A 15,272-nucleotide genomic window follows, 5' to 3' on the forward strand; every position below is an offset into this window, starting at 1 on the left:
GACCTGTGGCAGCCCTGAATTTGTGCCCATTATCCAAGCCTGAAGAAGCTTGGTACAGAAAAGTAACAGCAACTCTTACTACGAAACTTGTAAGTAATATTCTGAGTTAGTTCCCTTTGGACTGAAAAGTGCTTAGTAACGACTTGTTTACTTTTAAACAGACATGGAAGTAGATAATTGTTGTAAATCGGTTGGTTTAAAATTTACAAATTAATTTTGACTTAATTATTTAAAAACTTATAGTGAGGAAAAATAAAAATAATGAAAATTTAAAGACTTGTGCTATTCTCTGGACTTGTTGATGTTCAAATTACACATTGAAAATTATAAAAATGTAGTAAACTGCAAACAAAAGTAGGACAGGACTTTTTCAACTATTAAAAACAAAATGGCAACTGAGGGGAGTATAAATACAGACATATTATCTGACGAAACTTTTGATCTGCTATGTGGAGTATGTAAACATAAAGAGAAAAACCGAGAAGCAGAAAAATACTGCGTAGAATGTCAAGATTATTATTGTTTGACCTGTGTCAAAGTTCATGAGGACATCCCTTCACTGATCGGGCACAAGATTCTTGGCAAAGGGAAGTTTCCATCAGGATCAGTCAAGACCCCATCAGGATCTAGTAAGACTCTGCCAGGGGCACAAACAGAGCCATGTGACCGGCATAGTCATAACTGTGTAGACATGTACTGTCAAAATCATGACGATGTCGGGTGTGGCACTTGTATGGCAGTAGACCACAGGTGAGATTGCTCAATTTAATTAGTTTAAAGTCTGTTCTAGATATACACAGCGTGTTGTGTCAAGGCTTGTCAATTACTTAAAGATATTTAAGGTAGTTCTACACATTTAAAAACATGTAAGTTAAATAGCGTAATGTCATTTATTCACAAAACATAGAATAAAATCCAGATCAGGCATAAAGAAACGTAAATCAAACCACAAATAATTAAAGGCAAACCATTAAGTTAAATGATAAAACTGGCTATGTTTCTGTCTTTCTAGATTTTTTATAGATAGTATTTCAATGATAAATAGCAGTGCAAAATGTTTCATAAACTCCAATGGTTTATAAATCTTTTTATAAATCGATCAAAAAACTCGCTTAGGTAAATTCAATACCCTGATGTTTTACATTTCTACACTGTTTTTAGTTCATTTTCTTTCCTTCTAGACTGACTTTTATAAAAGTGTTTTTTCCCCAAGATGTTAGGTTTGACTCATATATATTCACTGGCACAGATATTGTACATGGGTCCTTTGAGCAGTCAGGGGTGTAACTGTTTTAAGTTATGTAACCTATTTCAGTTACTTTTTCAAGCATTTTATAACCTATATTAGTTATAAAATGTAGTTAACTCAGGTAAGTTATTCAAAAAAAGTCTTTTTCCTGTTCTCACAAAGTGACCTTTAAAGTGAAATTACAAAATGTAGTAGCAAACTTAGGTTAATCAAATTCTCCTTTAGTCTGAGCATGACCTGATAAGCATAATAGGATAATAATGAGATATTAAGAGTTTTATAGCTTGTAAAACTTTATCAGCCTTGCTTAAAAAATTTTACTGCATAGCTGGAAAGATAAAAGGTCAAGGATTCAGGAAAAAATTGCATTAGTCACATTCAAAATGAGGAATTGGCACAGGAGGGCTTTGTAATATTTTATGATAACTGAAACAAGTTATGGAAGTTTAACCAATAACTCAAATGGGTTATAAACTGCGATAAACTGACTGTTGAGTTTGCAATTTACTGTATGTGTAGATTTATTCGCAGGATTATAATTTTCACGCATTCACGTAGGCAAGACACACACGAATTCATTAGTTCATCGAAATTTTGTATCCCAAACTTCTTGAACACGAAACATTTTAATTCAGTTTGTCAATATGATAAGCTTGTTTTAAGTATGTTTATGTTGTTTGTACGATATGTTCTGTTCTGTCTGACAAATGAAATATGTTTAAACTACCAACACATTTGAAGCACCTTTCAACATGTTTATCATGAAAAAGGCGCTATATAAATCTGGTATAATATTTACTTATTTTATTTTATTGGGTTTAACGTCGCACCGACACAATTTTAGGTCATATGGCGACTTTCCAGCTTTAATGGTGGAGGAAGACCCCAGGTGCCCCTCCGTGCATAATTTCATCACGAGCGGGCACCTGGGTAGAACCACCAACCTCCCGTAAGCCAGCTGGATGGCTTCCTCACGTGAAGAATTCTACGCCCCAAATGAGGTTTCGAACCCACATCGATGAGAGGCAAATGGTTTGAAGTCAACGACTCTAACCACTCGGCCACAGAGGCCCCCATAATAATAATAACAAGAGCCATGTTACACATGGCTAATCCCCCCCACCGGGAATACTATTATTGAAGGCTAAAGTTCCTGGCAAGTTAGTGCCTGAAAGTATTAATTTTGGGGAAAGCTTTGAAAACCCGTTTAGTTGTGGTCCACATCAGGGGTTTTAAAGATGTGGAAGAAAGAATAAATCAGTAGTGAGGTGGTTTACTGCTAAATTTTATTAACTTTCATGAACAGTATAGCTATGATGTTTTTCTCTATGGCTACTGTAAAAAGAAGGAATGGAAAGCTAACGATTTTTCCCTACGACTAGTAATGAAAACGTTACAATAAATGCTATTTAAAGTAACAACAAAGGGAAGTAATTCTAAACAAGGGAACTGTGCATGACACTTGGTCTCATGATGGTGTATAATTGTGCCAAGTAACATCAAAATCCCACCATGCATGAAGAAGAAATGCTTCAGACAAAGTCATTCTTGTATCTGACCTTTGGCCTCTAAGTGTGACCTTGACCTTAGACCTAGGGACCTGGATCTTGCACATGACACTCTGCTCGTGGTGGTGAACATTTGTGCCAAGTTATATCAAAATCCTTCTATGCATGAAGAAGAAATGCTCTGGGCAAGGTTTTCATTCTTGTATCTTTTGACCTCTAAGTGTGACCTTGACCTTAGACCTAGGGACCTGGTTCTTGTGCATGACCCTCCACCTCGTGGTGGTAAACATTTGTGCCAAGATATATCAAAACCCCTCCTTACATGAAGAAAATATTCTCCGGACAAATTTTTTAAAGAAAATATGATAAAGGGAAATAACTCAAATAATAGGCAAGGTAGAGTTATTGTTCTTGCACACTGCACTTCCTCCCAATGCGTTCTATCAGTGTATGAAGTTTGAAGAAAATCCCTCCAGTACTTTTGGAGTTACGCTCCGGACAAATTTTTTAAAGAAAATATGATAAAGGGGAATAACTAAAAAAACAGGCAAGGTAGGTTATTGTTCTTGTACACTACACTTCCTCTCAATGTGTTCTATCAGTGTATGAAGTATGAAGTTTGAAGAAAATCCCTCCAGTACTTTTGTAGTTATGCTCTGGACAAATTTTTTTAAGAAAATACGATAAAGGGGAGTAACTCAAAGAGTAGGCAAGGTAGAGTTATTGTTCTTGCACACTGCACTTTCTCCCAATGTGTTCTATCCGGGTATGAGGTTTGAAGAAAATCACTCCAGTACTTTTGGAGTTATGCTCCGGACAAAGACCGTTGCGGACACACTGACGGAAGGACAGACTCACAGATGGAGAGCATTTCTAATATCCCCTTCGCCTTTGGCGGGGGGATAAAATAATAATAACAGTGACTCAATCATAATTACCGAATAATGTGTTTTTTACACATAATGCGAGCCTGTTAATTTTTGCAACAATGCATTGTTTGTTTGGACAATAAAGAATTATGAGTGAGAACTTCTCAGTGTTCAGTTGTTTTTTTTTTACAATAAAGGGCTATAGGGATTAACATAACAAAAGAGCGTAGTGTATTTACTGTAAACTTGTGCATCCTAAATACCCCAAATCCTCGGCAATTTCTGTTCGAATTCAATAGAAGTACTCATAACGTTCGTGCGGATTATGAATACAATGTCTCACTGCGCGAATTCAAGTTTGCGCTAATAAATAGTATTTTCTAGACTAGCTGCCAGAGCAAGAAATGTTTGTTGCGCGAAAATATGTACACATACATGAAAGAGAATCTGTTAAACTATATACTGAAATTTTCCAATTTATTTCTACTTTTTTAGGTTATGCCAAGACATTTTCTACATACCAGATTTTTTGAAAATCAACACCACTACCACTACTACAAGGGATATCCAGCAGAAACTAAAATCATTTACAAAGACCCTGGCAGAGCATCATGAAAAGTTTCAAAGCCAAAAACAAAGATTACTCAAATCTAGAGCCGAAACACTGGTCAGTGTGAAGAAGTTTAGAAAGGAAATTAATGACAGGCTAGACGAACTAGAGAAAAACACTGTTGATGATATAGAAGATAAGTACAAAGCCCTGATACATGAGATAGAAGAAGGAATGAAACAACTGGAGAAAAACAAAGCTAATGTTTCCTCAACTCTTGACAAGTTGTTTCCAGCAAGCAAAAATGCAATACAAAACTTTGTAAATGTCAAGAAAGCAGAAACCGCTGCAAGTAAAGCTGCTAAATTTGTACAAGAAACTAAATTACAAATATCCTTTAAAGATGTTGACTTCAATGCTGATGACAAAATATCTTCCTTTTTAGCAGAGATAAATGTCTTAGGCAAGATAACAGAGAGAATGTCAGTGGATGCTGAATGCAAAAGCACTGTTGCTGTTAGTAAGGAAGAGGCTTTACTTCAGGTCAAAGGATACAAGGAATACCCTGTTAAAGTTCAATCAGACAAGGAAAAATGTAATATTGTCAGTGCCTGTACTCTAGAGGATGGAACAATAATACTGTCTGATCTATCCAACAACAAGCTGAAGCGTTTAGACAGTTCCACATACTCTGTTATAGACTACTGTGATCTTCCTAATAGCCCATGGCAAGTCTGCTCCGCCAATAAGCAGGAAGTTGCTGTATGTTTGCCAGGTCAGAAGGAAGTTCACTTCATTTCAATAGGAAACAGAATGACAGCCACAAACAAGATAACAACAGATTTTGTATGTTATGGCCTAGCATGCACCAATGGCAATCTGTATATTTCAGACAATGATACATCAGTGTATATATACAGTGTATCAGGAAGAAAGCTGAAGCAGTTCAGTAAAGTTGAATCAGGACAGAAACTGTTCTCTGACATCTTCAGTCTATCTGTCAGTAAGGATGGGTCAAAGATTTTTGTCACTGACTGGAAGAATGGACTGATTATACTGGACAATAGTGGAGAAGTTGTTGAAAGATTTCATGGTTCAGAGTTAGCTGGTGCCAGGAGTTGTTATCTCACAGGCAGAGGAAGTCTGCTTGTTTGTGGAATAATTTCCAAAAATGTGCTCCAGTTTAGACTGGATGGTAAACTGATAGGTGAGGTTGTGAAATGTGATGATAAATCAATCTTAAATAAGGCCATTTGTTGCAATCAGCAAATGTCAAAGATGATTATTGGAAGAGAGGACAACAGAATTGTAATATATGACTTGATATGAAATACAGTAAATATGTGTACAGCATTCTGTGGAAGTGAATGACTTATATGTACTAAGACTGGCTTTGTCATATGCCAAGTATGACTCATACAATTCATGAAAATAATTTGCAGGTTTTTATGGGGGGTCTGTTATGTGTTTGTGTATCAAATCACAGTACAATTACAACACAGAACAATCTCATTCAACTTCTGAACAGACTCTATCAAACTGATTCAGCAAATATATTGCTTGGTTGCTTTTTTTCTTCCAAAGGACTCTGACATACACATTTTGTTGGTTTTCCTTAACATATTTTAGTTTAACTGTTGATTTTTCAGTCATTAAAACAAAACCAAGAAAATCACACAGTTTCACATAAACTTATTTGCTTTCTTTTTAGCAGCTTTCATTTAATATGAGCCATTTAAGAAAATATCAAACAAAATAAACAAATGAATGAAAAACGAAGTCCCCTCCTAGAAGGTGACTATAATTATCTCAACTACAGCATAACCTGTCAATAATGTATGTACAATATTGTTCAATATATACAGTACATTATAACACACAATGTTTGGATTAAAATTTTGCATATAATAAATCTGTAATTGTTGATTGCTTATAACATCTATAATTATAAAAAAACCAAGGCTACCGCCTAAAAGGGTCTTGCCCACAGAAGCTTTGAATCCTGAAATAGGTGCAAAATGAGTTTTAAAACCATCTTCCAAAGTTTCAAAGCTATATCTGTAACAATTTTTAAATATTGTCATGTTTGTGAATTTTCAAAGGCGTCTAAAAATTTTAAAAGGTCAAGGTCACTAGTGGGCCAGGACTAACCATTTGGGTGTAAAATAAGTTTTTGAACCAAGCTACAAAGTTTCAAAGCAATATATGTAACGATTTTTGAGAATTTTTCATTTTGCGAATTTTCGAAGGCATCAAAAAAATCTAAAAAATGCTAATTTTTTCAATGTCAAGATCACTAGGGGGACAGGACTCGCCATGGGGGTGTAAAATGAGTTTCTGAACTATCCTACAAGGTTTCAAAGCAATACATTTAACAGTTTTTGAGAAATTGTCTTCGTGAATTTTCAAAGGCCTCAAAAAATCTTAGAAATGCTAATTTCTTCAAGGTCAGCCAGGACACACCATGAGAGTGTAAAAATAGTTTCTAAATCATCCTATAAGGTTTCAAGCAATATATGTAACGTTTTTTGACAAATTGTCATTTTTGTGAATTTTCAAAGGCGTCAAAAACATTATTTCTTCCAGTTCAATGTCACAAGGGGGCCTGGACTCACCATTGGGGTAAAATTAGTTGTAAATAATCTTATAAGGTTTAAAAGAAAATATGAAACAGTTCTTGAGATATTCCCAATTGTTGATGCTGCCATCACCGCCTGAATCTGGATCACATAGTCTCATTTCCACTAAAGGTGGGCAATATAAAAAGTATTTAATTTCGATTCTGATAATATTTCATATTGAAATTTGTTGGAAAATATTGAAAAATGTAAGTGATCATCATATTTAAGGGAAGTAATTCGGAAGAAAGAACACAAACATTTTTGGGGGATTCGGTATGATATGTCGCTTATATTAAAATATTTTACAATCTGGAGAGGAAAAGTTCAATGATGACCTTTGACCTTCAAGAGTGACCTTGACATTTGAGTTTGATGTCTGGGTAATGTGCATGACACATTATCTCATTAAGGAGAGCATCTGAGTCAGGTAAAATGAAAATCCTTTCATGGATGACAGAGTTATGGACCTGACAGGGAAAAGTAGATGCCCATGTGCAACATGTCGAGCCCACCTTCAGACTCATAACTGTGACCTTGACCTTTGAGATAGAGTTTGTCTCATTGAATTAAACATACATGGCAAATATAAACAAGAGCCATGTTAGACATGGCTAATCCCCCCGCCAGGCATATTATAATTGAAGGCTAAAGTTCCTGGCAAGTTAGTGTCTGAAAGTATTAATTTTGGGGAAAGCTTTGAAGAACCGTTTAGTTGTGGTTCACATCAGAGGTTTTAAGATGTGGAAGAAAGAATAAGTCAGTAGTGAGGTGGTTTACTGCTAAATTTTATTAATTTTCATGAACAGTATAGCTATGATGTTTTTCTACATGGCTACAGTAAAAAGAAGGAATGGAAAGCTAACAGGGAATAAGAGTGCCAGAATGTCACAATATATGCCCGTCAAAGCAAATTTCTTTACTCTAGCAGCTGTATTTGCAAATGGAATGTTAATTTTGTGGTTGTTTAGTAATCATTGTAAGTCTGTTGTTTTTTAAAGTCCACAAAAAACTCCTTACCAGGTAGAGATACCTTATATATAATAAAATACACCTAAAATTGGAGAGTAACATCTATGTTGTACCACAGAAAAGTGGTCTTGTTTTTTCCCTAGGGTCAATTATAAAAATGTTACAATATAAGTTACTTATAGTAACAACTAAGGGAAGTTAATCTTAAAAAAAAAAAAAAATTGCAAGTCCACACAAAAATCTTTATCAGGTAGAGATTGGTCAAAATACACCTCAAAATTGGATTTAGCACGCTTGTTGTACTACAGAAAAGTGGTCTCGATTTTTCCCTACAACTAGTAATGAAAAAGTTACAATAAAAGCTATTTAAAGAAACAATAAAGGGAAGAAATTCTAAAGAAGGGAACTGCGCATGACACTTGGTCTCATGATGGTGTATAATTGTGCCAAGTTACATCAAAATCCCTCCATGCATGAAGAAGAAATGCTTCGGACAAAGTCATTCTTGTATCTGACCTTTGGCCTATAAGTGTGACCTTGACCTTAGGCCTAGTGACCTGGATCTTGCGCATGACACTCCGTCTCGTGGTGGTGAACATTTGTGCCAAGTTATATCAAAATCCCTCTATGCATGAAGAAAAAATGCTCTGGACAAGGTTTTTATTCTTGTATCCTTTGACCTCTAAGTGTGACCTTGACCTTCGACCTAGGGACCTGGTTCTTGCGCATGACACTCCGCCTCGTGGTGGTAAACATTTGTGCCAAGATATATCAAAATCCCTCCATGCATGAAGAAGATATGCTCCGGACAAATTTTTTTAAGAAAATATGATAAAGGGAATAACTAAAAAAATAGGCAAGGTAGAGTTATTGTTCTTGCACACTGCACTTCCTCCCAATGTGTTCTATCAGTGTATGAAGTTTGAAGAAAATCCCTCCAGTACTTTTGGGGTTATGCTCCGGACAAAATGTTTTAAGAAAATATGATAAAGGGGAATAACTCAAAAAAATAGGCAAGGTAGAGTTATTGTTCTTGCACACTGCACTTCCTCCCAATGTGTTCTATCAGTGTATGAAGTTTGAAGAAAATCCCTCCAGTACTTTTGGAGTTATGCTCTGGACAAATTTTTTTAAGAAAATATGATAAAGGGGAATAACTCAAGAAATAGGCAAGGTAGAGTTATTGTTCTTGCACACTGCACTTCCTCCCAATGTGTTCTATCAGTGTATGAAGTTTGAAGAAAATCCCTCCAGCACTTTTAGAGTTATGCTCCGGACAGAGATCGTTGCGGACACACGGACGGACGGACGGACGGACGGAGAGCATTTCTAATATCCCCTTCGCCTTTGGCGGGGGGATAACAAGATTCCTCAATGCATGTCAAAGTTATGAACTGGACAAGATCTGACATGACCTTTGACAACCAACTGTATTTATTCATATATTTATTTTTTTGGTTTTAACGTCGCACCGACACACAATAGGTCATATGGCGACTTTCCAGCTTTAATGGTGGAGGAAGACCCCAGGTGCCCCTTCGTGTGTTATTTCATCACGAGCGGGCACCTGGGTAGAACCACCGACCTTCCGTAAGCCAGCTGGATGGCTTCCTCACATGAAGAATTCAACGCCCCGAGTGAGGCTCGAACCCACATCAATGAGGGGCAAGTAATTTGAAGTCAGCGACCTCAACCACTCGGCCATGGAGGCCTTCTGACCTTTGCGATAGGAACCTGGGGTTTGCGTATGGCACTCCATCTCACTGAGGTTAACATTCATGCCAATATAAACAAGATTCCTCATTGCATGTCAAAGTTATCAGCCGGACAAGATCTGACATGACCTTTGACCTCTAACTGTGACCTTGACCTTTGAGATAGGAACCTGGGTTTTGCACAGGACACTCCGTCTTACATAGGTTAACATTCATGCGAAATATAAACATGATTCCTCAATGCATGTCAAAGATATGGGACAGACAAGACCTGACATGACCTTTGCCCTCCAACTGTGACCTTGACCTTTGAGATAGGAACCTGGGGTTTGTGCATGACACTCCGTCTCACTGAGATAAACATTCATGCCAAAATATAAACAAGATTGCTCCATGCATGTCAAAGTTATGGTCCGGACAAACAAATCCGTATGCACACACGGACACACTGACGGACAGACGCCCATAAGATTTGGTAGTCATTCCATTATTTGAAAACAATAGAATGACCACTTAAAGGACAATAGACATTAGTGGTTAAGGAATGAATACAAAGGATTTTAATTGTCCTAGGCCACACCGTTTTCTCGGACGCACGCACGCACATACACCAAACAGCCATTTGGACAACTACGTCTTAGCTTCCGCAAGTGTGCTCGACAAAAAACCTATTTCCCTTCAACTTCCAACTGTGACCTTTACCTATGACTTAAGGATAATGGTTTGCACAATACACAAGTCTTCATTATGGGAAATATTAAATTGAAATCCCTTAATGGATTTTGACCAGACAGGTTAAAAATCTATTCACCTTTGACCTCCGTGTAAACTTGACCTTTGAGACTGGGGTCTGGGTGTTGCCCATGACACATCTTATCATTGGGTATATTTGTGCCAAGCTATATTAAAATCCCTTTATGGATAGTCGAGTTACACGAACAGACAGTAAAAAAAGCCCTGCTGACTTTTGACCTCCAAGTGAGACCTTGACCTTTTAGCTATGGTTCCAGGTGTTGTGCATGATACATCATGTCATCCTGGGAAACAATTTAGCCCAATTATGATTAAATCCTGTTTTACATGACCAAGTTATAAACCGAACAGGGAAAGAACGCTATTGACCTTTGACCTCCAGGTTTGGCCTTGACCTTTCAGCTAGGGTTCTGGAAGTTAGGCATGACACATCTGACCATGTAGATCTACAACATTTATGATAAGTAAAATCCCTTGATGGATGACAGAGTTCTAGACTGGACACAACTTGACTGTTAACACTCTAGAGGTTACATTTTTGGCCTAATCTTAATGATACTTGGTCAGAATGTTACCCTCAATAAAATCTTGGACGAGTTCAATATTGGGCCATCTGGGGTCAAAAACTAGGTCACCAGGTCAAATCAAAGGAAAAGCTTGTTAACACTCCTAGGTCAAAATTTTGGCCCAATTTTAATGAAACTTGGTCAGAATGTTACCCTCAATAAAATCTTGGATGAGTCTGATATTGGGTCATCCGGGGTCAAAAACTAGGTCAACAGGTCAAATCGAAAGAAAAACTTGGTAACACTGTAGAGGCCATATTTATGACTGTATCTTCATGAAACTTAGTCAGAATTTTAATCTTGATGATCTTTAGGTCAAATTCGAATCTGGGTCATGTGGGGTCAAAAATTAGGACACCTGGTCAAATCAAAGGGAAAGATAGTTTACACAGTAGATGCCACATTTATGTCCATTTCTTAATGAAACTTGGTCAGAGTGTTAATCTTTATGATCTATAGGTCAAATTCAAATCTGGGTCAGGTGGGGTCAAAAACTAGGTCACTAGGTCAAATCAAGGAAAAGCTTGTTAACACTAGAGGCCACATTTATGACTGTATCTTCATGAAACTTAGTCAGAATGTTACTCTTGATGATCTTTAGATCAGGGTCGAATCTGGGTCATGTGGGGTCAAAAACTAGGTCACCGGGTCAAATCAAAGGAAAAGCTATTTAACACTTTAGAGGCCACATTTATGATCATATCTTAATGAAACTTGGTCAGAATGTTAATCTTGATAATCTTTCGGTCAATAGGTCAGGTGAGCGATACAGGGCCTTCATGGCCCTCTTGTTTAATAAATAACAGTGTTGCATCTAGGACGCGCAATTCCCACATAATTCTGGCCGATCGCGCTAAATTCTTGCCGAATGCGCGACCAATCGCGCGCATATATCGGCTGTTCGTGTGTTTCGATGCTGAAACACCGCCATTCCGACCGCCATATAAACAAATCTCCGCCATTTTTATCCTGGTCTGTGTCTATGCTGTGTACTCGACCGGTATCGACAATGATATTCGTCAGCGTTTAAGTCAGTAATGATGATCATTACCGGTATTCGTCTGCGTGTTAGTGAAACACGAGAAAACAAAAGAAAAGTTTTATGCCACTCATAGTTTGCTGATAATCAGTGTTAATAAAAAGGTTTTCTATTTTTCTGCATTAGACATACATCTCTGGAAATCCCCCCCCACCCCTCATTTTTCACAGATCCCCACCCCTATTTTTTCCGAGTAGGAGGGAAATACCCTCCCCCCCCCCCACCTGTTTTCCGAATCCTAGATGCAACACTGAAATAAATGCATTTTGTAATCTATTACATAATGTATACCCCACCCGCCTCATCATCTGCTTGTCTCAATCTGTTTATGGCATACTTCCTTACTGCCGGATGGGAGAATGTGGGTGTGAGAAGCTCGAGCGCATCTTCCACATCCATAGGATTCCATGCACTGAGTAACTCCGGTGCCTGTTTCACTTCCTGCGACTGGCTCCAGTTTACACACTTCGAAAACTTGGTCAAAGCCTAAAATAAAAATTTTCAGTCCTTAACTTTATATTCTCAGCCAAGGAGGCATCTTAACAGATACTAACTTTAATCACTTTTACTCCTAATACAGAAGTCTACATGGAAGACACAAACACCTTTGAAAGAAGAAAAATAACAGCATGAATTCTAGAATCATTATACTAATTAATTTTACCTGCTTAAAATTGCTGTAAATACCTTACTGAATTGTATAAATATTTAGTTTAGGGACTAATTTTTTTTAAGGCCGGTACTGAAAAAAGTTATACAACTTATATTGATAACTCTTGACTGGTAGTGTCCATTGCCACAAGGTTAAGGAGAGGTGAAGCCAGTCTCACTTCTAATGCCCCATCTAACACTTAAGGTAGCAGACCTGTTATGCCAATTGGCAATTTCCATTATTATCTTTATGTAATTTTAGCATAAATTTTGCCATCATGAAAATCCATGTACTTGTGACCACTGAAGAATACCGAAGTGGGAGACATAAAATACATAATTGCACTGAAATCAGCTGAGTGTCATTCACTACCATAAATTAACATTTACAAGCATTGGCAGCAATTGCCAACATCTTCATACTGGTAGACAATGTATAATCTTTTAATCTTACATTCCAGGGAGCGAAAACATAATACTTATGTAGGAAGTTCAGCCCATAAATTTTCAGACTTGATCACAACAGCCAATAGTAGAAGTCAGAACATTCCTGTAAACATTCTTCAGCCTGGAGCATAAGAATTACCTTTTTCTGAGAGGAGAGATAAAACCTGTATTTCCAAACCAAATCCTGTTCCTCTGATGTCATCTGCTTGGTGGGTGGGTAGCCAACAATAGTCTGAAACATTCACAAACACATCTATACTGTTTAAACACTTTTTAGCAACAAGATTAAAGCCGGTATCAGCAAGGGAACAGTCACTAGCTACATGTTTCCCTTCCCTGCCTTCATCCCCTACCCTCAAAAAAGGGTGTGAAATTAACAATGCTAAACTTGACCTTCATTACATGAGGTACACTGATTATAAATGTTGAGACACTTTTTCCTGCCACCATACTGCATAAATACCAATGTATGTCAGGTTAATTCAGGGAGTAAATCAATTAAGTTATTGTAGTCAATAGATCTCTGTTATTTTTGCGGAGAAGTTGTCAGTTACTTGTTGAAAACAAATTATTCTAGCATAAAACTGCTATTCTTGTCACTTTTTGGGGGTGTTTTAACCAGAGAGAAAACGTGTGTTAACAGAGAGATTCTCGCGCTCGCGTCCTGTTATAACACCTTTTCATATATGCCCGATCCGTGGCATTGAAAGCGTAAACGTCATCCGGCCCCAAAACGGATAATTCAAAACAAAATGACGTCAACGTAAAAACAACTCAGATATTCCCGCGCATTTTCATGGAAATTCAGTGACGTTGAGTGATACTGTATTCATTTATTGGTTTTTTACGCGTTTTATGCTAGAATAGCGTTAGCGAATGTTACTTTCGTGTTATAAGATCTTCAGAATCCCTCGGGATTCTGCAGACATTATAACACGAAAAGACATGCGTTATCCCTACAGTATGACTGAAAAACCAATGTTGCCTTTCCATTAAACTTAACCGAAAAACTGCTAACGTATGGTGACAAGCTTTAATTCACAAAATTAACCTTTGGACTGATGGCTACAAGTAATTCTGCCTTTAAGACCATACAGACTAAGCTCAGCCTGCATGACTGTGTTCACTGTTCGTTACTCACTCAACTTAACCAACTTAATTTTTAGTGAAAACCCCTTCGAATTATAAATGGAATTGCTCAAATCGAACGATGGACCTGTCCATTTTAGAAAGGAAGCAGGGTAAAGGTTAATTCCTATTTCTATGCATTTACCTTTAGAATTCAAAATAATTTCATGTTCTTAAACTTACAACCAAATATGTCAAAACCACAAACATTTGTGCCAAAGAAGTCAACTGATTCCACCATGTAGACTTCCATTCAGCCAATTTCGTGTCTTTGCATCTGGTTTCATGTCCTTGTCAGTTAGGCTGCTACGTAGACTGGTGTTTTGATTCAACGAGATTTTCCAACGCTATCTCTGGATCCAGTACAATAACTAAATCACTGTGTGTTGTAAAAGTGTAGGGGTCATCACCAACCTGTCAAAAGAGTTAGCTATAAAAATGAAATATGTCATGCTACATCTAAATACACATTTCTTCCAGTATGGCATGACATTTTTCCGTCTGACACCCCAATGCAATTCAGGTCATATATGGCAAGTTTCCAGCTTTGATTGTGGCATAGGCAGTCATTTGAAAATAAGCACTGACTTCCAGTAAGCTAGCTAAATGGCTTCCTTGCATGCATCCTACATACAAAGTGGGATATTAAGCCTACAGAGGAGAGGTGTAAGTGACATAAAGTCAACAATCCAAACCACTCGGGTCCTGACTGCATGACAAGGTTAGTGATCATACGCATAGAAGGTAGTGGGTCTGCTATGATCATTGAAAATTTCCATGCAATTACGTTTCTGAAACGCTGTTTGGACATTAACATGGCTTTCAGTAGCAACCTAGAAATGCTAAAATCACAAACAGAAAATACGTAATCAAAACAAAACTGCCAATTGTAATTATGAGTACACCACCTTAAAGGCCTAGATTCACTACAATATAAGTGTCCCCCCCCCCCCCCAACCAAATCCAATATACAACTCCCATCTTATCTGCTGCTTATCAGCGATTATGTAATAGCAACTGATTAGAGGGCAATTACCACAGCAGGGACCCCAGCTAGACCATGAAGATGTGTGCAGTGGAGTTGAAAGAAATTAATTTTTCTTCCGTAAATGTGGAATGATAATAATAATAATTACTATTTTGATATTATGTAGATGATAATAACTATTATTTTAATGTTATAATAATGATAATACTAGAAATAATC

The 15,272-nt window shown here is 37.3% G+C and overlaps 1 protein-coding gene across 2 annotated transcripts in view; it reads left to right on the forward strand.

Moving 5' to 3' along the window:
• LOC123566596 (uncharacterized) overlaps positions 1-15,272 on the forward strand; it is a 58,052-nt gene continuing 42,780 nt past the window's right edge. Inside the window, exons 1-2 of one of the 2 annotated variants that reach the window (XM_045360857.2) lie at positions 146-750; positions 4,122-5,851. In XM_045360857.2, coding sequence (XP_045216792.2) covers positions 389-750; positions 4,122-5,505 — 1,746 coding nt within the window. In that variant the 5' untranslated portion in view covers positions 146-388 and the 3' untranslated portion in view covers positions 5,506-5,851. Of the gene's footprint in view, positions 751-4,121; positions 5,852-15,272 lie in introns of those variants that run through there. The other variant, XM_053549654.1, reaches the window with a different exon arrangement.

The sequence above is a fragment of the Mercenaria mercenaria genome, chromosome 8 (genome assembly GCF_021730395.1).
Source record: "Mercenaria mercenaria strain notata chromosome 8, MADL_Memer_1, whole genome shotgun sequence".
NCBI lineage: Eukaryota > Metazoa > Mollusca > Bivalvia > Venerida > Veneridae > Mercenaria > Mercenaria mercenaria.